Below are 22,861 nucleotides of genomic sequence, written 5' to 3'. Positions count from 1 at the left end.
GGGCCTCAAAGATCACTGGAGACCCTAAAAGCATTTCTGAGAGCCCCAAAGACCATTGGAGATCACCAAAGGCCACTGGTGGACCCCAAAGAAAACTGGAGACCCCCACCGATCACTGAGAGACCCCCAGAGCCCAATCGTGGTGCCCTACAGACCACTGACAGCCCCCCAAATCCTTTTGGAGACCCCCCACAGACTACTGAGGGACCCCCAAAGCCCACTGGAGACCCCCAAAGCCCAATCGTGGTGCCCTACAGACCACTCATAAACCCCCAAATCCTTTTGGAGACCCCCAAAGCCCAATCGTGGTGCCCTACAGACCACTCATAGACCCCAAATCCTTTTGGAGACCCCCCAAGACCACTGAGGGACCCCCAAAGCCCATTGGAGACCCCCAAAGCCAAATCGTGGTGCCCTACAGACCACTCACAGACCCCAAATCCTTTTGGAGACCCCCCACAGACCACTGAGGGACCCCCAAAGCCCACTGGAGACCCCCAAAGCCCAATTGTGGTGCCCTACAGACCACTCATAGACCCCAAATCTTTTTGGAGACCCCCAAAGCCCACTGGAGACCCCCAAAGCCCAATCGTGGTGCCCTATAGACCACTCATAGACCCCCAAATCTTTTTGGAGACCCCCAAAGCCCAATTGTGGTGCCCTAGAGACCACTGACAGCCCCCCAAATCCTTTTGGAGACCCCCACAGACCACTGAGGGACCCCCAAAGCCAAATCGTGGTGCCCTATAGACCACTCATAGACCCCCAAATCCTTTTGGAGACCCCCACAGACCACCGATGGACCCCCAAAGCCCAATCGTGGTGCCCTACAGACCACTGACAGACCCCCAAATCCTTTTGGAGACCCCCCACAGACCACTGAGGGACCCCCAAAGCCCACTGGAGACCCCCAAAGCCCAATTGTGGTGCCCTACAGACCACTCATAGACCCCCAAATCCTTTTGGAGACCCCCAAAGCCCATTGGAGACCCCCAAAGCCCAATCGTGGTGCCCTACAGACCACTCACAGACCCCAAATCCTTTTGGAGATCCCCACTGAGGGACCCCCAAAGCCCACTGGAGACCCCCAAAGCCCAATTGTGGTGCCCTACAGACCACTCATAGACCCCAAATCCTTTTGGAGACCCCCCAAGACCACTGAGGGACCCCCAAAGCCCATTGGAGACCCCCAAAGCCAAATCGTGGTGCCCTATAGACCACTCATAGACCCCCAAATCCTTTTGGAGACCCCCCACAGACCACCGACGGACCCCCAAAGACCACCGACGAACCCCACCAAAGGCCTTTGCAGACCCCCCAAAGCCCCCAGGCCACGGTGGGACCCCCTCACCTCACCCACCCACCTGAGATGAGGTGCTTCTCCGACAGCATGATCTTGGTGACGGGGCTGCGGTGCACGGTGAAGGTCTGGAAGAGTTGGGGACCTGAGCCCACCGTTTCAGGGTGTTGCACAATCACCCGCACTACACCCGAACTGGTGCCGTAGGCGATCTCGATCCAGTTGCCACTGTCACCTGGAGGAGAGCAGAGACCCCCAAAAGTTCTTTTTTTGGCCCCCCCAGAGTGTGGATGGGTGCAGGGGGAGGAACTCGGACAAGGAGACGGGATGGGGACCTCAAAAGGGAAATGGGGACATCCATGGGGTGACAAGGTCCTCCAAGGGGTGACAAGGTCCTCCAAGGGGTGACAAGGTGCAGGGTGGGAGATGGGGCACGATCCCCCACAGGGTGACAAGGTGCAGGCTGGGAGATGGGGCATGGTCCTCCACAGGGTGACAAGGTCCTCCAAGGGGTGACAAAGTCCTCCAAGGGGTGACAAAGTCCAGGGTAGGAGATGGGGCACGATGACAAGGAGCCCATGGAGGTCACATGGAACCTCCTGGAAGTGACAAGGACCTCCTGTAGGTGACATGGAAACTCCTGGAGATGACAAGGAGCCCATGGAGGTGACAAGGTGGCCTTGGAGGTGACAAGGACCTCGTGGAGGTGACAAGGAGCCCATGGAAGTGCCAAGGTGGCCATGGAGGTGACAAGGACCTCATGGAGGTGACAAAGAGCCCGTGGAGATGACAAAGTGACCGTGGAGATGACAAGGACCTCGTGGAGGTGACAAGGTGGCCGTGGAGGTGACAAGGAGCCCATGGAAGTGCCAAGGTGGCCGCGGAGGTGACAAGGACCTCGTGGAGGTAACAAGGTGGCCATGGAGGTGACAAGGACCTTGAGGAGATGACAAGGAGCCCATGGAAGTGCCAAGGTGGCCATGGAGCTGACAAGGACCTCGTGGAGGTGACAAGGTGGCCATGGGGGTGACAAGGAGCCCATGGAAGTGCCAAGGTGGCCGTGGAGGTGACAAGGACCTCGTGGAGGTGACAAGCTGGCCGTGGGGGTGACAAAGTGACCGTGAGGGTGACAAGGACCTCGTGGAGGTGACAAGGAGCCCATGGAAGTGCCAAGGACCTCGTGGAGGTGACAAAGTGGCCGTGGAGGTGACAAGGTGGCCATGGAGGTGACGAGGAGCCCGTGGAGGTGCCAAGGACCTCGTGGAGGTGACAAGGTGGCCGTGGAGGTGACAAGGAGCCCGTGGAGGTGACAAGGTGGCCAGAGAAGTGCCAAGGAGCCCGTGGAGGTGACAAGGAGCCCATGGAGGTGCCAAGGTGGCCAGAGAAGTGCCAAGGTGGCCATGGAGGTGACAAGGAGCCCGTGGAGGTGACAAGGTGACCATAGAGGTGACAAGGACCTCGTGGAGGTGACAAGGTGGCCGTGGAGGTGACAAGGAGCCCGTGGAGGTGACAAGGAGCCCGTGGAGGTGACAAGGTGGCCAGAGAAGTGCCAAGGTGGCCATGGAGGTGACAAGGAGCCCGTGGAGGTGACAAGGTGGCCAGAGAAGTGCCAAGGTGGCCGTGGAGGTGACAAGGAGCCCGTGGAGGTGACAAGGTGGCCAGAGAAGTGCCAAGGTGGCCATGGAGGTGACAAGGAGCCCGTGGAGGTGACAAAGTGGCCGTGGAGGTGACAAGGACCTCATGGAGGTGACAAGGTGGCCGTGGAGGTGACAAGGAGCCTGTGGAGGTGACAAGGTGGCCGTGGAGGTGACAAGGAGCCCGTGGAGGTGACAAGGTGGCCAGAGAAGTGCCAAGGAGCCCGTGGAGGTGACAAGGAGCCCATGGAGGTGCCAAGGTGGCCAGAGAAGTGCCAAGGTGGCCATGGAGGTGACAAGGAGCCCGTGGAGGTGACAAGGTGACCATAGAGGTGACAAGGACCTCGTGGAGGTGACAAGGTGGCCGTGGAGGTGACAAGGAGCCCATGGAAGTGCCAAGGAGCCCATGGAAGTGACAAGGTGGCCAGAGAAATGCCAAGGTGGCCATGGAGGTGACAAGGAGCCCGTGGAGGTGACAAGGAGCCCATGGAGGTGACAAGGAGCCCATGGAGGTGACAAGGTGGCCAGAGAAGTGCCAAGGTGGCCGTGGAGGTGACAAGGTGGCCGTGGAGGTGACAAGGGGGCCAGAGAAGTGCCAAGGTGGCCATGGAGGTGACAAGGAGCCCGTGGAGGTGACAAGGTGGCCGTGGAGGTGACAAGGAGCCTGTGGAGGTGACAAGGTGGCCGTGGAGGTGACAAGGACCTCGTGGAGGTGACAAGGTGGCCGTGGGGGTGACAAGGACCTTGTGGAGGTGACAAGGAGCCCATGGAAGTGCCAAGGACCTCGTGGAGGTGACAAGGTGGCCATGGAGGTGACAAGGAGCCCGTGGAGGTGACAAGGAGCCTGTGGAGGTGACAAGGTGGCCGTGGAGGTGACAAGGAGCCCGTGGAGGTGACAAGGTGGCCAGAGAAGTGCCAAGGAGCCCGTGGAGGTGACAAGGAGCCCATGGAGGTGCCAAGGTGGCCAGAGAAGTGCCAAGGTGGCCATGGAGGTGACAAGGAGCCCGTGGAGGTGACAAGGTGACCATAGAGGTGACAAGGACCTCGTGGAGGTGACAAGGTGGCCGTGGAGGTGACAAGGTGGCCAGAGAAGAGCCAAGGTGGCCATGGAGGTGACAAGGAGCCCGTGGAGGTGACAAGGACCTCGTGGAGGTGACCCTTACTGCTCTTGGGTGTGAGGTAGACACTGAGCGCGGTGACGGCGTCCTCGGAGGGGTCCCGGTAGAGCTCTGTCACCAGGAGGTCGTTGTCCTTCATGCGCAGCGGGAACTTCTGCACATCTGGGGGGATTGGGGGGGGACACAAGGGGAGATTGTCACCATGGGCCACCCCCCCGGTGTCCCTGGGGACAACAAGGACGGGTGGGTGGGGGGTCAGCAGGTGACAATGTGTGACATACGTCCTGTGTCACCCAGAACCCTCTGGAGATCCCAAAAGACCAACGATGGGTTCCCAAATCCTTTTGGAGACCCCAAAACATCACCACCAATGGGTTCCCAAATCCTTTTGGGACCCCAAAACATCACCACCAACGGGTTCCCAAATCCTTTTGGAGACCCCAAAACATCACCACCAATGGGTTCCCAAATCCTTTTGGGACCCCAAAACATCACCACCAACGGGTTCCCAAATCCTTTTGGACACCCCAAAACATCACCTCCAACAGGTTCCCAAATCCATCTGGAGACCCCAAAACATCACCACCAATGGGTTCCCAAATCCTTTTGGAGACCCCAAAACATCACCTCCAATGTGTTCCCAAACCCTTTTGGAGACCCCAAAACATCACCACCAACGGGTTCCCAAATCCTTTGGGAGACCCCAAAACATCACCACCGATGGGTTCCCAAATCCTTTTGGAGACCCCAAAACATCACCTCCAATGTGTTCCCAAACCCTTTTGGAGACCCCAAAAGATCACCACCAACGGGTTCCCAAATCCTTTGGGAGACCCCAAAAGATCACCACCAACAGGTTCCCAAAACCTTTTGGAGACCCCAAAACATCACCTCCAATGTGCTCCCAAACCTGTTTGGAGACCCCAAAAGACCACCACCAATGGGTTCCCAAATCCTTTTGGAGACCCCAAAACATCACCACCAACAGGTTCCCAAAACCTTTTGGAGACCCCAAAACGTCACCACCAATGTGTTCCCAAATCCTTTTGGAGACCCCAAAAGATCACCACCAACGGGTTCCCAAATCCTTTGGGAGACCCCAAAACATCACCACCGATGGGTTCCCAAAACCTTTTGGGACCCCAAAAGATCAACACCAATGGGTTCCCAAATCCTTTGGGAGACCCCAAAACATCACCACCAACGGGTTCCCAAATCCTTTTGGACACCCCAAAACATGACCTCCAACGTGTTCCCAAATCCTTTTGGAGACCCCAAAACATCACCACCAAAGGGTTCCTAAATCCTTCTGGAGAACCCAAAACATCACCACCAACGGGTTCCCAAATCCTTTGGGAGACCCCAAAACATCACCACCGACAGGTTCCCAAAACCTTTTGGAGACCCCAAAACGTCACCACCAACGGGTTCCCAAACCCTTTTGGAGACCCCAGAAGATCATCACCGACGGGTTCCCAAACCCTTTTGGAGACCCCAAAAGACCGCCGATGGGTTCCCAAATTCTTTTGGAGACCCCCAAAAAGACCCATACAGACTACTGATGGAACCCCAAAGCCCTTAGCTGACCCCAAAGCCCATCAATCGGCCCCCAAAAGTCTTTGGAGACCCCCAAAGACCACTGACGGACCCCCAAGGCCCTTCAGAGACCCCCAAAGACCTTTAGAGACCCCCAAAGACCACTGATGGACCCCAAAGACCCTTCAGAAACCCCCGAAGACCACTGACTGACCCCCAGAGACCACTGATGGAACCCAAAGACCTTCAGAGACCCCCAAGGCCCTTCAGAGACCCCCAAAAGACCACTGATGGCCCCCCAAAAACCTTCAGAGACCCCGAAGACCACTGATGGACCCCAAAGACCTTCAGAGACCCCCAAAGACCACTGATGGTCAACCAAAGACCTTCAGAGACCCCAAAGACCACTGATGGACCCCAAAGACCTTCAGAGACCCTAAAGACCATTGATGGACCCCCCAAAGACCTTTAGAGACCCCTAAAGACCACTGATGGACCCCCAAAGACCTTTAGAGACCCCCAAAGACCACTGACTGACCCCAAAGACCTTCAGAGACCCCCCAAAGACCACCAATGGCCCCCCAAAGACCTTTAGAGACCCCTAAAGACCTTCAGAGACCGTAAAGACCATTGATGGACCCCCCAAAGACCACTGACTGACCCCCAAAGACCACCGATGGACCCCCAAAGACCTTTAGAGACCCCTAAAGACCACTGACGGACCCCCAAGCCCCTTCAGAGACCCCCAAAGACCACCGATGGACCCCCAAAGACCTTTAGAGACCCCCAAAGACCACTGACTGACCCCAAAGACCTTCAGAGACCCCCCAAAGACCACCAATGGCCCCCCAAAGACCTTTAGAGACCCCTAAAGACCTTCAGAGACCCCCAAAGACCATTCAGAGACCCCCCAAAGTCCACTGACTGACCCCCAAAGACCACCGATGGACCCCCAAAGACCTTTAGAGACCCCCAAAGACCACCGATGGACCCCCAAGCCCCTTCAGAGACCCCCAAAGACCTTTAGAGACCCCCAAAGACCTTCAGAGACCCCCAAAGACCATAGCTGGACCCCGCAGAGACCACCGATGGACCCCCAAGGACCTTCAGAGACCCCCAAAGACCACTGATGGACCCCAAAGACCCTTCAGAGACCCCTAAAGACCACTGACTGACTCCCAGAGACCACTGATGGACCCCCAAGGCCCTTCAGAGACCCCCAAAGACCACTGATGGACCCCAAAGACCCTTCAGAAACCCCCGAAGACCACTGACTGACCCCCAGAGACCACTGATGGCCCCCCAAAGACCTTCAGAGACCCCTGAAGACCACTGATGGACCCCCAAAGACCTTCAGAGACCCCTAAAGACCACCGATGGACCCCCCAAAGTCCACAGACTGACCCCCAAAGACCACCGATGGACCCCCAAGGCCCTTCAGAGACCCCCAAAGACCTTCAGAGACCCCCAAAGACCACTTATGGCCCCCCAAAGACCTTCAGAGACCCCCAAAGACCACTTATGGCCCCCCAAAGACCTTCAGAGACCCCTAAAGACCATTGCTGGACCCCCCAGAGACCACCGACGGACCCCCAAAGACCTTTAGAGACCCCCAAAGCCCATCAGAAACCCCCAAAGACCACCGAATAACCCCCCAAAACCACCGAAGGACCCCCCCCAGAGCCCATCGAAGACCCCCAAATCCCACCAAGTGATTCCCCCCCCCCCCTTTAACTCTCACCCACGTAGTAGATGGAACCATTATTGCACCCCAACAGCAAGAAGGTGCCGGCAGCATCGTAGCTATTGATGGGAACCACATCCTGAACCTACAACGGAGTCGAGCAGGTGAAAATCACCCCCATCACCTCCTCCCGTTGCCCCCCCCCCCCATCCCCCATCCCCCTCCCCACCTGCCAGTGTTTGGTGACTGCATTCCAGACGCCGATCTTGCCGGTGTGGCTAGTGGCAATCAGTTGGTTGCCAACGAAGAAGAGCGCTTCCAACGGGACGCCCAAATGGAAGACGCCTGGAAGAGGCACCAAAACCTCATCACAAAACCCCCCCCTCTCCCACCCAGGTGCCCCCCACCCACCCACCCACCCACCGATCTCGTTGCCGTTGCCATCGGCTCGTAGAGCCCAGAGGATGATTTCGCTGCAGGATGCGGCCGCCACCATTTTGTCGTGGTCACCCAAAGGACCCCCCAAAACTTTGGCGTTTAGGGCCACGCGTTCGATCTGCCAATCCAAGCGAGGGCTGGAAAAGGTTTGCTGCCAGCCTGAGGTCTCCTTCAACCTGGGTTGAAGGGGAAGGGGACAATGTTGAGGGGGTGACGCCGGGGGGGACGACAGCATCATCGTTGGGGGGTGATGTTGGTCCAGCCCCCAATGCATCCTTCCTTCTAAATTGGAGAGGCGTGGGTGAGTTTGAAGGATGGGTAAGGAATTGGCTGGATGGATGGATGTAATTAATTGCAATTAATGGTTGTGGGTCAGGGTGGATGGGGGGGGAAATCATTGCTAAGGGGTGGCACTCGAGGGTTGGTCTTGGGCTGTGCAGAGGGACCTGGTCCCTATGGGCCCCTATGGATCCCTATGGCACCCTATGGGTTCTCTGAGCACCCTATGGCACCCTATGGGTTCTCTGAGCACCCTATGGCACCCTATGGGCCCCTATTGCCCCCTATGGGCCCCTATGGCACCCTATGGCACCCTATGGGTTCTCCGAGCACCCTCTGGGTCACTATGGCACCCTATGGGTTCTCTGAGCACCCTATGGGCCCCTATGGACTCTCTGAGCACCCTATGGGCCCCTATGGCACCCTATGGGTTCTCTGAGCACCCTATAGGCCCCTATGGGCCCCTATGGGTCCCTATGGCACCCTATGGGTTCTCTGAGCATCCTATGGGCCCCTATGGCACCCTATGGGTTCTCTGAGCACCCTATAGGCCCCTATGGCACCCTATGGGTTCTCTGAGCATCCTATGGGCCCCTATGGCACCCTATGGGTTCTCTGAGCACCCTATGGGCCCCTATTGCACCCTATGAGTTCTCTGAGCACCCTATGGCACCCTATGGGCCGCTATGGCACCCTATGGGTTCTCTGAGCACCCTATGGGTCCCTATGGCACCCTATGGGTTCTCTGAGCACCCTATGGGCCCCTATGGCACCCTATGGGTTCTCTGAGCACCCTATGGATCCCTATGGCACCCTATGGGTTCTCTGAGCAACCTATGGGTCCCTATGGCACCCTATGGGCACCTATGGGTTCTCTGAGCACCCTATAGGCCCCTATGGCACCCTATGGGCCCCTATGGCACCCTATGGGTTCTCTGAGCACCCTATGGATCCCTATGGCACCCTATGGGTACTCTGAGCACCCTATGGGCCCCTATGGCACCCTATGGGTTCTCTGAGCACCCTATGGATCCCTATGGCACCCTATGGGTTCTCTGAGCACCCTATAGGCCCCTAAGGCACCCTACGGGTTCTCTGAGCACCCTATGGGCCCCTATGGCACCCTATGGGCCCCTATGGCACTCTATGAATTCTCTGAGCACCCTATGGGTCCCTATGGAACCCTATGGGTTCTCAGAGCAGCCTGGCCCCTATGGGACTCAACCAGGGATCTGGGGGTCTCTATAGGTCCCTGTGGGGGATCTATAGGTCTCTATGGGTCCCTACGTGTCTTTGTGAGGGACCTACAGGGGAGCTAGTCTTCCTATAGGGGATCTAGGGGTCACTATGGGTCTCTACAGGGGATCTAGGGGCTTCAGTGGGTCCTTGTGGGGGATCTACGGGTCTCTGTGGGTCCTTGTGGGGGATTTAGGGGTTTCAGTGGGTCTCAACCAAGGATCTGGGGGTCTCTATGTGACTTTGTGAGGGATCTATGGGTCTCTATGGGTCCCCGTGAGGGATCTATGGGTCTCTGTAGGGGAGCTAGGGGTCTCTGTGGGAGGATCTAGGGGTCTCTATGGGTCCTTGTGGGGGATTGAGGGGTCTCCGTGGGTCTCAACCAAGGATCTGGGGGTCTCTATGTGACTTTGTGAGGGACCTATGGGTCTCTATGGGTCTCTGTAGGGGATCTATGGGTCTCTATGGGTCCCTGTGGGTCTCTATGGGTCCCTGTGGGTCTCCTGACGACCCTACACGTATCAGGAGGGCTGAAACGAGACGATCATCGCGGTCCTTTCAACCCACACCAGTCCGTGATCTACAATCAGTGACATCAGGGGACACCGTGGGGACAGCAGTGGGTGGCCCTGTGTCACAGCAGTGGGCGTCCCTGTGTCACAGCTCTGCTGTCCCTGTCACAGCTCTGCCTGTCCCCGTGCCCCAGGTCTGCCTGTCCCCCTGTCACAGCTCTGCCTGTCCCCCTGTCACAGCAGTGGGCATCCCTGTGTCACAGCTCTGCCTGTCCCCGTGTCACACCTCTGCCTGTCCCTGTGTCACAGCAGTGAGCATCCCTGTGTCACAGCTCTGCTGTCCCTGTCACACCTCTGCCTGTCCCCGTGCCCCAGCTCTGCCTGTCCCCATGTCACAGCTCTGCCTGTCCCTGCATCACAGCAGTGGGCATCCCTGTGTCACACCTCTGCCTGTCCCCATGTCACACCTCTGCCTGTCCCCTTGTCACACCTCTGCCTGCCCCCCTGTCACACCTCTGCCTGCCCCCCTGTCACAGCAGTGAGCATCCCCGTGTCACAGCTCTGCCTGTCCCCCTGTCACACCTCTGCCTGTCCCCCTGTCACAGCAATGAGCATCCCTGTGTCACAGCTCTGCCCGTCCCCATGTCACAGCAGTGAGCATCCCTGTGTTTCAGCTCTGCTGTCCCTGTCACACCTCTGCCTATCCCCCTGTCACAGCTCTGCCTGTCCCCCTGTCACAGCAGTGAGCATCCCTACCCTTCAGCTCTGCCTGTCCCTGTGTCACACCTCTGCCTGTCCCTGTGTCCCTGTCACAGCTCTGCCTGTCCCCCCGTGTCACAGCAGTGAGCATCCCCGTGTCACACCTCTGCCTGTCCCCCTGTCACAGCTCTGCCTGTCCCCCTGTCACAGCAGTGAGCATCCCTACCCTTCAGCTCTGCCTGTCCCTGTGTCACACCTCTGCCTGTCCCTGTGTCCCTGTCACAGCTCTGCCTGTCCCCCCGTGTCACAGCAGTGAGCATCCCCGTGTCACAGCTCTGCCTGTCCCCCTGTCACAGCAGCGAGCATCCCTACCTTTCAGCTCTGCCTGTCCCCGTGTCCCTGTCACACCTCTGCCTGTCCCTGCATCACAGCAGTGAGCATCCCTGCCTTTCAGCTCTGCCTGTCCCCGTGTCACAGCAGTGAGCATCCCTGTGTCACAGCTCTGCTGTCCCTGTCACAGCTCTGCCTGTCCCCGTGCCCCAGGTCTGCCTGTCCCCATGTCACAGCTCTGCCTGTCCCCATGTCACAGCAGTGAGCATCCCTGTGTCACAGCTCTGCTGTCCCTGTCACAGCTCTTCCTGTCCCCATGTCACACCTCTGCCTGTCCCCGTGCCACAGCAGTGAGCATCCCTGTGTCACACCTCTGCCTGTCCCCATGTCACAGCTCTGCCTGTCCCTGTGTCACAGCAGTGGGCATCCCTGTGTCACACCTCTGCCTGTCCCTGCCTTTCAGCTCTGCCTGTCCCCCTGTCACAGCAGTGGGGATCCCTGTGGCACAGCTCTGCCTGTCCCCATGTCACACCTCTGCCTGTCCCCGTGTCACAGCAGTGAGCATCCCTGTGTCACAGCAGTGAGCATCCCTGCCTTTCAGCTCTGCCTGTCCCTGTGTCACAGCAGTGAGCATCCCTGTGTCACAGCTCTGCTGTCCCTGTCACAGCTCTGCCTGTCCCCGTGCCCCAGCTCTGCCTGTCCCCATGTCACAGCAGTGGGCATCCCTGTGTCACACCTCTGCCAGTCCCTGCCTTTCAGCTCTGCCTGTCCCCCCGTGTCACAGCATTGAGCATCCCTGTGTCACAGCTCTGCTGTCCCCATGTCACACCTCTGCCTGTCCCTGTGTCCCTGTGTCACACCTCTGCCTGTCCCTGCATCACAGCAGTGAGCATCCCTGCCTTTCAGCTCTGCCTGTCCCCGTGTCACAGCAGTGAGCATCCCTGTGTCAGAGCTCTGCCTGTCCCCGTGTCACACCTCTGCCTGTCCCCCTGACACAGCAGTGAGCATCCCTGTGTCACACCTCTGCCTGTCCCCGTCACAGCAGTGAGCATCCCTGCCTTTCAGCTCTGCCCGTCCCCATGTCACAGCAGTGAGCATCCCTGTGTCACAGCTCTGCTGTCCCTGTCACAACTCTGCCTGTCCCCGTGCCCCAGCTCTGCCTGTCCCCATGTCACAGCAGTGGGCATCCCTGTGTCACACCTCTGCCTGTCCCTGTGTCACAGCAGTGGGCATCCCTGTGTCACAGCTCTGCTGTCCCTGTCACAGCTCTGCCTGTCCCCATGTCACACCTCTGCCTGTCCCCGTGGCACAGCAGTGAGCATCCCTGTGTCACAGCTCTGCCTGTCCCCATGTCACACCTCTGCCTGTCCCTGTGTCCCTGTGTCACACCTCTGCCTGTCCCCGCGCCACAGCAGTGGGCATCCCTGCCTTTCAGCTCTGCCTGTCCTCGTGTCACAGCTCTGCCTGTCCTCGTGTCACAGCAATGAGCATCCCTGTGTCACACCTCTGCCTGTCCCTGTGTCCCTGTGTCACACCTCTGCCTGTCCCCACGCCACAGCAGTGAGCATCCCTGCCTTTCAGCTCTGCCTGTCCCCCTGTCACAGCTCTGCCTGTCCCTGTGTCACAGCAGTGAGCATCCCTGTGTCACAGCTCTGCTGTCCCTGTCACACCTCAGCCTGTCCCCATGTCACAGCTCAGCCTGTCCCCATGTCACACCTCAGCCTGTCCCCATGTCACACCTCAGCCTGTCCATGCCCTCACCGATAGCACACGAGGAAATGTGCGTAAGCCACGGCGATCCAGTTGTGATGGCCACAAACGATGCGCACCATCCCAACCTCACAGCCTGCAGGGGAAAGCAGCGCCGTCACCAAACTGGGGCCAGCTGGGAGAAGGGGGGAAGGAGAAGAAATAGGGAGGACAAGGGGGGGGGGGTTTTCAGTTGTGCCCCTACCGGTGGTGGAAGGGAGCCCACGATCCTCTGCTGGCCGTCCCAGCAGCCCGGCTTGGCCCAGGTTGGGAGGCATGGTGTGGCTGCGGCGGATGGCGGCGCGGTCCGAGGGGGGGCGCGGGGATGCGGAGCTGGGGCGGCTGCGGCGTTTGGCTGGGGGTGCTGAAATGAGGGGGGGGGATTTAGGGGGGGGACAGGTGGGTAATGAAGGGGGTGGTGGGGATGAGGAGCTGGGGGGGCTGCGTTTGGCTGGGGATGCTAAAATGAGGGGGGGGGTTTGGGGGGGAAAGGAGGGTAATGAAGGGGGTCGTGGGGATGCGGAGCTGGGGGGGCTGCAGGGTTTGGCTGGGGGTGCTGAAATGAGGGGGGGGGGTTTGGGGGGGAAAGGAGGGTAATGAAGGGGGTCGTGGGGTTGCAGAGCTGGGGGGGCTGCGTTTGGCTGGGGATGCTGAAAAGAGGGGGGGGGATTTAGGGGGGGGAAAGGAGGGTAATGAAGGGGGTCGTGGGGATGCGGAGCTGGGGGGGCTGCAGAGTTTGGCTGGGGATGCTGAAATGAGGGGGGGGATTTAAGGGGGGGGGAAAGGAAGGGGGTCGTGGGGATGCGGAGCTGGGGATGCTGAAATGAGGGGGGGGTTTGAGGGGGGGAAAGGTGGGTAATGAAGGGGGTGGTGGGGATGCGGAGCTGGGGGGGCTGAAATGAGGGGGGGGTTTAGGGGGGGAAAGGTGGGTAATGAAGGGGGTGGTGGGGATGAGGAGCTGGGGGGGCTGCGTTTGGCTGGGGATGCTTGAAACAGGGGGGTGGGGGGGGAAAGGAGGGTAATGAAGGGGGTGGTGGGGATGCGGAGCTGGGGGGGCTGCAGAGTTTGGCTGGGGATGCTGAAATGAGGGGGGGGGATTTGGGGGGGGGAAAGGTGGGTAATGAAGGGGGTGGTGGGGATGCGGAGCTGGGGGGGCTGCAGGGTTTGGCTGGGGATGCTGAAATGAGGGGGGGGGTTTGGGGGGGGAAAGGTGGGTAATGAAGGGGGTCATGGGGATGCAGAGCTGGGGGGGTGGCAGCGTTTGGCTGGGGGTGCTGAAATGTGGGGGGGGGGACTTGGGGGGAAAGGAAGGGGGAAATGGGGATGTGGAGCTGGGGATGCTGAAATGAGGGGGGGGATTTAGGGGGGGGAAAGGTGGGTAATGAAGGGGGTGGTGGGGATGAGGAGCTGGGGGGGCTGCGTTTGGCTGGGGATGCTGAAATGAGGGGGGGGGATTTGGGGGGGTAAAGGAAAGGGGTTGTAGGGATGAGGAGTTGGGGATGCTGAAATGAGGGGGGGGATTTAGGGGGGGGAAAGGAGGGTAATGAAGGGGGTGGTGGGGATGCGGAGCTGGGGCGGCTGCGGCGTTTGGCTGGGGATGCTGATATGAGGGGGGGGATTTAGGGGGGGGTTACAGGGGGAGGAAAGGAAGGTAATGAAGGGGGTCGTGGGGATGAGGAGCTGGGGGGGCTGAAACGAGGGGGGGAGTTTGAGGGGGGGAGAAAGGAGGGTAATGAAGGGGGTCATGGGGATGCAGAGCTGGGGGGGCTGCAGCGTTTGGCTGGGGATGCTGAAATGAGGGGGGGGGATTTAGGGGGGGGAAAGGTGGGTAATGAAGGGGGTTGTGGGGATGAGGAGCTGGGATGCTGAAATGAGGGGGGGGGGTTGCTGGGGGGGGGAAGGAGGGTAATGAAGGGGGTCGTGGGGATGAGGAGCTGGGGGGGCTGCATTTGGCTGAGGATGCTTGAAACAGGGGGGTGGGGGGAGGGGGAAAAGGAGGGCAATGAAGGGGGTGGTGGGGATGCGGAGCTGGGGGGGCTGCAGGGTTTGGCTGGGGATGCTGAAATGAGGGGGGGGTTGAGGGGGGGAAAGGTGGGTAATGAAGGGGGTCATGGGGATGCAGAGCTGGGGGGGCGGCAGCGTTTGGCTGGGGGTGCTGAAATGTGGGGGGGGATTTAGGGGGGGGGAAGGAAGGGGGTCGTGGGGATGCGGAGCTGGGGATGCTGAATTGAGGGGGGGGTTTGAGGGGGGGAAAGGAGGGTAATGAAGGGGGTGGTGGGGATGTGGAGCTTGGGGGGCTGCGGAGTTTGGCAGGGGATGCTGAAATGAATGGGGGGGGATTTGGGGGGGGGAAAGGAAGGGGGTCGTGGGGATGCAGAGCTGGGGGGGCTGCAGGGTTTGGCTGGGGATGCTGAAATGAGGGGGGGGGATTTAGGGGGGGGAAAGGTGGGTAATGAAGGTGGTGGTGGTGGTGGTGGTGTTTTTGTCAGTAGTTTTGAGAAAAGGGAGGGGGGGGGAAAGAGGTCCAGTGGTGGGGGGCACTCGCTCTATCCCCATGTCTGATAAAGGGGGGGGGGAGTGGCTGGGGGGGGGGTGACAAGGGGGGGGGGGAGGGTGAGGTATAAGGTGACAAGGGGGGGGGGTGAGACAGGGGAGGGGGTGACAAGGGGGGGCTGACAAGGGGGGGGGAGGCCGTGAGAAGGAGGAGGAAGGTGGCAAGGGGGGGGGGGGGCAAGTGGCAAGGGGGGGGTGGCAAGGGGGGGGGGGTGGCAATGGTCCCAATGGTGGTGTCACCGTCCCCATGTCTGACAAGGTGGGGGTGACAACTGTCCCAGAAGGGGAGGGGGGGGGGGTGTCACCCTACTTTGTCACCTCCAAATGCGGGGGGGGGACAAGGGGGGGGGTGACAAATCCCCTACCTGGAGGTGGCAGGTAACCATTGAAGAGGACGCTCCCGCAGGACGAGCGGTCCAACTCCTCCCGTAGCTGCAGGCGACGAACTTGGGGGGGGGGGGGGCAGAAATAAAGGGGAGGGGGCTTCTGTCAGTGCCCCCCCCCCCAACACCCCAAAAAAAGCCCCCCCAAACCACCAGGGTGTCCCCAGAGGTGGCACCTAAGGGGGTGATGCTGTAGAACTGAGCCTCGTGAAGCAGCACAGGGAGGGGGGAGGGCAGAAATAGAGGGGAGGGGGCTTCTGTGTCAGTGCCCACGGCCCCCCCAACCCAAAAATAAGCCCCCCACCCCCAAAAATAAGACCCCCACCCCCAGGGTGACCCCAAAGGTGGCACCTAAGGGGGTGATGCCATAGAACTGAGCCTCATGAAGCAGCACGGAGGGGCTGATGTCACGCAGATCCAATTCTTTGGTGCGCAGGAAATTGAGGATGGGGGCGAAGATGGTGGGGTCCCGGTCGATGAAAATCTGTAAGGTGGGATTTTGGGGTTTTGGGGGGGGGGGCAGGGGTCGTCATGGGGGGGTTGGGGGGGAATTTGGGGGGGTTTGGAGGGGTTTAGGGGGAGATTTGGGGGGGAGGGATGGGGTTTATTGGGAGATTTGAGGGGATGGAGGTATAGAAATTTGGGGGGTGGGATTAGAAGGGATGGGGGGGATTTTGGGGTGGGGGGGGATATAGGGAAAGGTGAGGGGGATTTGGGGGGGGGTCAGGGGTCGTCATGGGGGGTTGGGGGGAATTTGGGGGGGTTTGGAGGGGTTTAGGGGGAGATTTGGGGGGGAGGGATGGGGTTTATTGGGAGATTTGGGTGTGGAGGTATGGGGGAGAGATTTGGGGGGTGGGATTAGAGGAGATGGGGGGGATTTTGGGGTGGGGGGGGATATAGGGTAAGGTGTGGGGGATTTGGGGGGGGTCAGGGGTCGTCATGGGGGGAATTTGGGGGGTCTGGAGGAGTTTAGGGGGAGATTTGGGGGGGTTTTGGGATGGGGTTTATTGGGAGATTTGAGGGGATGGAGGTATAGAAATTTGGGAGGTGGGATTAGAGGGGATGGAGGGGGGGTTTTGGGGTGGGGGGAGATATAGGGTAAGGTGTGGGGGATTTGGGGGGGGTCAGGGGTCATCATGGGGGGGTTGGGGGGGAATTTGGGGGGGTTTGGAGGGGTTTAGGGGGAGATTTGGGGGGCATGGAGGTATGGGGTTTATTGGGAGATTTGGGGGTGGAGGTATGGGGGAGAGATTTGGGGGGTGGGATTAGAGGGGATGGGGGGGATTTTGGGGTGGGGGGGGATATAGGGTAAGGTGAGGGGGATTTGGGGGGGTCAGGGGTTGTCATGGGGGGGTTGGGGGTGATTTGGGGGGGTCTGGAGGGGTTTAGGGGGAGATTTGGGGGGGAGGTATGGGGTTTATTGGGAGATTTGGGGGGGGAGGTATGGGGGAGAGATTTGGGGGGTGGGATTAGAGGGGATGGGGGGGGATTTTGGGGTGGGGGGGGATATAGGGTAAGGTGGGGGGGATTTGGGGGGGTCAGGGGTTGTCATGGGGGGTTGGGGGTGATTTGGGGGGGTCTGGAGGGGTTTAAGGGGAGATTTGGGGGGGAGGGATGGGGTTTATTGGGAGATTTGGGGGGGGAGGTATGGGGGAGAGATTTGGGGGGTGGGATTAGAGGGGATGGGGGGGATTTTGGGGTGGGGGGGGATATAGGGTAAGGTGTGGGGGATTTGGGGGGGTCAGGGGTCGTCATGGGGGGCTTTGGGGGTGATTTGGGGGGGTCTGGAGGGGTTTAGGGGGAGATTTGGGGGGGGAGATATGGGGGAGAGATTTGGGGGGTGGGATTAGAGGGGATGGGGGGGGATTTTGGGGTGGGGGGGGATATAGGGTAAGGTGGGGGGGATTTGGGGGGGTCAGGGGTTGTCATGGGGGGGTTGGGGGTGATTTGGGGGGGTCTGGAGGGGTTTAGGGGGAGATTTGGGGGGGAGGGATGGGATTTATTGGGAGATTTGGGGGGATGGAGGTATAGAAATTTGGGGGGTGGGATTAGAGGGGATAGGGGGGATTTTGGGGGGGGGATATAGGGTAAGCTGTGGGGGATTTGGGGGGGTCAGGGGTTGTCATGGGGGGTTGGGGGGAATTTGGGGGGGTTTGGAGGGGTTTAGGGGGAGATTTGGGGGTGGTGGTATGGCGGAGAGATTTGGGGGTGGGATTAGAGGGGATTGGGGGGGGGGATTTTGGGGTGGGGGGGGATATAGGGTAAAATGTGGGGGATTTGGGGGGGTCAGGGGTCGTCATGGGGGGGTTGGGGGGGAATTTGGGGGGGTCTGGAGGGGTTTAGGGGGAGATTTGGGGGGGAGGTATGGGGTTTATTGGGAGATTTGGGGGGGGAGGTATGGGGGGAGAGATTTGGGGGGTGGGATTAGAGGGGATTGGGGGGGGATTTTGGGGTGGGGGGGATATAGGATAAGGTGTGGGGGATTTGGGGGGGGTCAGGGGTCGTCATGGAGGGGTTAGGGGGGAATTTGGGGGGGTTTGGAGGGGTTTAGGGGGAGATTTGGGGGGCATGGAGGTATGGGGTTTATTGGGAGATTTGGGGGGGGAGGTATGGGGGAGAGATTTGGGGGGTGGGATTAGAGGGGATGGGGGGGATTTTGGGGTGGGGGGGATATAGGGTAAGGTGTGGGGGATTTGGGGGGGGTCAGGGGTCATCATGGGGGGGTTGGGGGGGAATTTGGGGGGGTTTGGAGGGGTTTAGGGGGAGATTTGGGGGGGTGCAGGTATGGAGAGTCGGGGGTGGGATTAAAGGGGATTGGGGGGGATTTGGGGTGGGATTTAGGGCAAGGTGGGGGCAGATCGGGGAGGGGGGGATGAGGGAGGGATTTGGGGGGGGGATCTGGGGGGATTTAGGGGAAGATCTTTGGGATTTGGGGAGCAGATGGGGGGGGGGGGGGCTGGAGGTGGATTCAGCAGAAATTTGAGGGATTTTGGGTGAAGATTTAGGGTAAAATCCAGGAGATTTGGGGAAAAAGGATTGGGGGGGGGGGGGGTGAATAAGGGGAATTTTGGGGGCAGATTTTGGGATTTTGGGGAGGGATTTAGGACATCTGGGAGGGGGGGGGGGGGACCAGGAAAGATGTGGAGAGCGATGTGGGGCTGGGCAGTTCTGGGGGTGTTTTTTTTTTTTTGGGGGGGGGGGGGGAAGGAATTGGAAGGGATTTTGGGGACAGTTAGAGGGATTTAGGGGAAATTTAGGGGGGGGGGATTTGGGGGTCTCACCGCTCCCGTCTCATCCCTCAGGGTGGAGATGCGGCCGCTCAGGAGACTGAGGGGGAGGGAAATGGAGGTCAGGGCTTCCCCCCCCCCCCCTCAGCCCCCCCCCTCAGAAGCCCCCAGCCCCACTTAAAACCCCCACACCCCCAATTCTACACCCCCAAACACATTTCAGACCCCCCCCTTTTGAATCCCCATACCCCCCATTCTCCCCCCCAGACACTTTACAGACCCCCCCAGACCCCCCCCCGGAACCCCCAGACCCCCCCATAGAAGCCCCCCCAGCCCCACAGATCGACCCCAGCCCCCCCAACAGAACCCTCCAACCCCCCCACAGGCCCCTTCCAGCCCCACATAGATCCCCCACACCCCCCATTCCACCCCCCAGACACATTTCAGACCCCCCCGACACCCCAAGGAACCCCCACACCCCCCATTCTACCCCCCCAGAAACATTTCAGACCCCCCCAGACCCCCTTATAGCACCCCCACACTCCCCATTTCCCCCCCAAACACGCTTCTGACCCCCCCAAGAACCCTCCCAGAACCCCCAGACCCCCATTCTACCCCCCCAGACACATCTCAGACCCCCACATGCTCCCATAGATCCCCCCCCAGCCCCCCATAGCAGCACCAAACCCCCCCTCACAACCCACACACCCCCTGCAGAAGCCCCCCCAGCCCCACAGAACGACCCCAGCCCCGCTATTTACCCCTCAGCCCCCCCAACAGAACCCTCCAACCCCCCCACAGGCCCCTTCCAGCCCCACATAGAACCCCCACACCCCCCATTCCCCCCCCCAGACACAATTCAGACCCCCCCGACACCCCAAGGAAACCCCACACCCCCCATTCGACCCCACCCAGAAACATTTCAGACCCCCCCCAGACCCCCTTAGAGCACCCCCACACTCCCCATTCTCCCCCCAAACACGCTTCTGACCCCCCCAAGAACCCCCCCAGAACCCCCAGACCCCCATTCCACCCCCCCAGACACATCTCAGACCCCCACATCCCCCCCATAGATCCCCCCCAGCCCCCCATAGCAGCACCAAACCCCCCTTCACAACCCACACACCCCCTATAGAAGCCCCCCCCAGCCCCACAGAACGACCCCAGCCCCACTATTTACCCCCCAGCAGAACCCGCCAACCCCCCCACAGGCCCCTTCCAGCCCCACATAGAACCCCCACACCCCCCATTCCCCCCCCCAGACACAATTCAGACCCCCCGACACCCCAAGGAACCCCCAGACCCCCCATTCTACCCCCCCAGAAACATTTCAGACCCCCCCAGACCCGCTTAGAGCACCCCCACACTCCCCATTCTCCCCCCAAACACGCTTCTGACCCCCCCCAAGAACCCCCCCAGAACCCCCAGACCCCCATTCTACCCCCCCAGACACATCTCAGACCCCCCCGACACCCCAAGGAACCCCCACACCCCCCATTCTACCCCCCCAGAATCATTTCAGACCACCCCAGATCCCCTTATAGCACCCCCACACTCCCCATTCTCCCCCCAAACACGCTTCTGACCCCCCCAAGAACCCCCTCAGAACCCCCAGACCCCCATTCTACCCTCCCAACACATCTCAGACCCCCACATCCCCCCCGTAGATCCCCCCCCAGCCCCCCATAGCAGCACCAAACCCCCTTCACAGCCCACACACCCCCCATAGAAGCCCCCCCAGCCCCACAGAACGACCCCAGCCCCACTATTTACCCCCCAGCCTCCCCAACAGAACCCTCCAACCCCCCCACAGGCCCCTTCCAGCCCCACATAGAACCCCCACACCCCCCATTCCCCCCCCCAGACACATTTCAGACCCCCCCTACACCCCAAGGAACCCCCAGACCCCCATTCTACCCCCCCAGACACATCTCAGACCCCCACATCCCCCCCATAAATCCCCCCCAGCCCCCCATAGCAGCACCAACTTCCCCTTCACAACCCACACACCCCCTATAGAAGCCCCCCCAGCCCCACAGAACGACCCCAGCCCCACTATTAACCCCCCAGCCCCCCCAGCAGAACCCTCCAACCCCCCCCATCCCCACTCAAATCCCCCAGCCCCCCCCCCAGCCCCTATAAAACCCCTCCCACCCCCCATAGAAGCTCCCCCAGCTCCACATAACACCCCCAAACCCCCCCTCCCCCCTCCCAGACCCCCATAATTCCCCCCTCCCCCCCCCCCCAGGCCCACCTGGAGAAGAAGGAATCCGGCACCCAGGTGAGGGTCTGCCGGGAGGTGCTGAACCTGCGGGACAGGAGGGGTCAGCGACCCCATAAGACCCCACAGGGGGGTCCCGGGGGTCGTGGGGGGGGGAAGACGGGGGGGTCCAGGCCTGTACGCGCCTCCTGCCGCCCACATTCAGCTCCACCACCTCCGCCCCCCCCGTCATGGCCGCCTCCATGGCCGCCACTGTTGCCGCAGCGCTTCCGGCTTCCGCATAAAGTCTGTCGGCTTCCGTTTCCTCCCGACGCTGATTTTGATTGGTTTTCCGGCGCCGGATGTCCCGGCTATAGGTGGTAGGCGATTGGTCCGTACGAACGGCCCGCTCTGCACGGTGATTGGAGGGCGAGGGACGAGGTGGGCGGGGAGAACACGGCGATTGGATGAGTGAGTGAGAAGGGGGGCGTGGCCTCCGCTGTGCAGGACCGCCTCTTCTTAAAGGGGCCGAGGCCCAATTTGGGGGTGGAGGAGAGCACGATCCCAAGCTTCCCCACGAAGCCGCCCCAATCCTATGGGAGCGCCCCAAAGATGAACCCTATAGGGACCTCCCTACACACCCTTCCCAAATGTACCCCCATGATCCCCCCCCCGAACCCCCATAGGACCCCCCCCCAAAAAAAAAACACCCCATGGTTCTTCGCCCCCCAGTGTTTCCCCCCAACCCCCCCCTATATGACTCCATCCACCCCCCCCCCCACACAAAATACCCCCAAGGGACCCCCCCCTCCCCCAAACCAAAATGCCTCAATACCCCCCACCCCCAAAACGCCCATAGGACCCCCCCCCCCCCCCCAAAATAAAAAGTCCACTTTTTACCGTGAGGAGGGAGGGGGGGGGGGGGGGGGCACATTTATTGTACATTTTTCACAGAGCAAAGAGGGAAGGGGTGCGGGGAAGGGGGGAGGGGGGGCGGGGGGGTCATATATATATATATATATGTATATAGAATATATATTTATATATCGTATTTTTTGTTTTTTTTTTTTTGGCTCATCTGCGCGGATTTCGGTAAAATCTTTACAATTTCCCCCCCCCTCCCCATAAATAAATACATAAATAAATAAATAAACTGACACCTCCCGCCCCCCCCCCCCCCCCCCCCCCCCCCTCGAGGCTCTCTATATGGCTTTGTGAATGGAGGAGTTGGGGGGAGGGGGCGGGGACCCCCAAAATGTGTGTGTGGGGGGGCAAGAAAAGTGTGTTTGGGCCCCGAAATGTGTGTGTGTGTGGGGGGGGGGTCCAAATCGGGGGAGGGAGAGTGAGGGTGGTCCGTCCCCCCCCCCAACCGGCCCCGAAAAAGCGCGTTTTGGAAGGAGGCGACGTCACGTGGAAAATGCAACAGAGCGTTTTCGGGGTACTTCCGGCGCGTTTGAGATGACGTCACTTCCGGCGCTGCGTGCGTCGCTCCGCCCCTTCGTCGGTGGAGGAAGTGGTGGCGGGGGGCGGGGCGGCCGCGCGCGCGATTTCCGCGTGTTCTTGGACGGAGGTGGAAATGGCGCGGAGCCAAGAGCGGAGCTCCTCCTGGAAAGGTTAATTAAAAACAGGAAATAATTAAAAAAGAGCTTTGACTTGGAGCGCTCGGAGGGAGCGAAAGGGTAAAAGGAGCGGAGAGAAAAAGGGAGAAATGGGAAAAAGGGAAAAGCGGCAGAGAACGGGAAAGTGGCGAAAAAGGGGGAAAAAAAAGCGGAAAAGTAAAAAGGGGAAAAGAAATCGAAGGAAGAACGGAAGCGGGAAAGGCTGAAAGCGGAAAGGAAAAAACAGGGAGAAAAACGAGAAAAAAGAAAAAAGGACAAAAAGAGTAAAAAGGAATAAGCAGAAACAAAGGGGAAAAAATAGGAAAGGAGCAGAACGGAGCCCCCCCCCGGCCCCCCCCCAGCCCATAATAACGATGACAACCCC

The 22,861-nt window shown here is 60.0% G+C and overlaps 2 protein-coding genes across 2 annotated transcripts in view; both read right to left on the bottom strand.

The window, feature by feature from the left end:
• The window catches only part of SHKBP1 (SH3KBP1 binding protein 1), a 29,510-nt gene extending 8,311 nt beyond the window's left edge, over positions 1–21,199 (bottom strand). The window contains exons 1-12 of the mRNA XM_090129872.1: positions 21,085–21,199; positions 20,933–20,986; positions 18,733–18,778; positions 15,803–15,935; positions 15,434–15,514; positions 12,721–12,879; positions 12,528–12,612; positions 7,696–7,886; positions 7,502–7,617; positions 7,330–7,417; positions 4,098–4,214; positions 1,365–1,535 (exon numbers count right to left, since the gene is read on the bottom strand). Of these exons, the coding sequence (XP_089985998.1) occupies positions 1,365–1,535; positions 4,098–4,214; positions 7,330–7,417; positions 7,502–7,617; positions 7,696–7,886; positions 12,528–12,612; positions 12,721–12,879; positions 15,434–15,514; positions 15,803–15,935; positions 18,733–18,778; positions 20,933–20,986; positions 21,085–21,143 (1,300 nt within the window). The 5' untranslated portion in view covers positions 21,144–21,199. The remainder of the gene's footprint in view (positions 1–1,364; positions 1,536–4,097; positions 4,215–7,329; positions 7,418–7,501; positions 7,618–7,695; positions 7,887–12,527; positions 12,613–12,720; positions 12,880–15,433; positions 15,515–15,802; positions 15,936–18,732; positions 18,779–20,932; positions 20,987–21,084) is intronic.
• An 861-nt stretch (positions 21,200–22,060) lies between these two features.
• The window catches only part of SPTBN4 (spectrin beta, non-erythrocytic 4), a 95,578-nt gene continuing 94,777 nt past the window's right edge, over positions 22,061–22,861 (bottom strand). Inside the window, exon 34 of the mRNA XM_090129870.1 lies at positions 22,061–22,483. Coding sequence (XP_089985996.1) covers positions 22,343–22,483 — 141 coding nt within the window. The 3' untranslated portion in view covers positions 22,061–22,342. The remainder of the gene's footprint in view (positions 22,484–22,861) is intronic.

Source organism: Phasianus colchicus, chromosome 38 (genome assembly GCF_987193195.1).
Source record: "Phasianus colchicus chromosome 38, bPhaCol1.hap1.1, whole genome shotgun sequence".
In the NCBI taxonomy this organism is placed as follows: Eukaryota; Metazoa; Chordata; class Aves; order Galliformes; family Phasianidae; genus Phasianus; species Phasianus colchicus.
The sequence above is the reverse complement of the archived record's forward strand: the minus strand, read 5'-3'. Positions and strand labels throughout refer to the sequence as shown.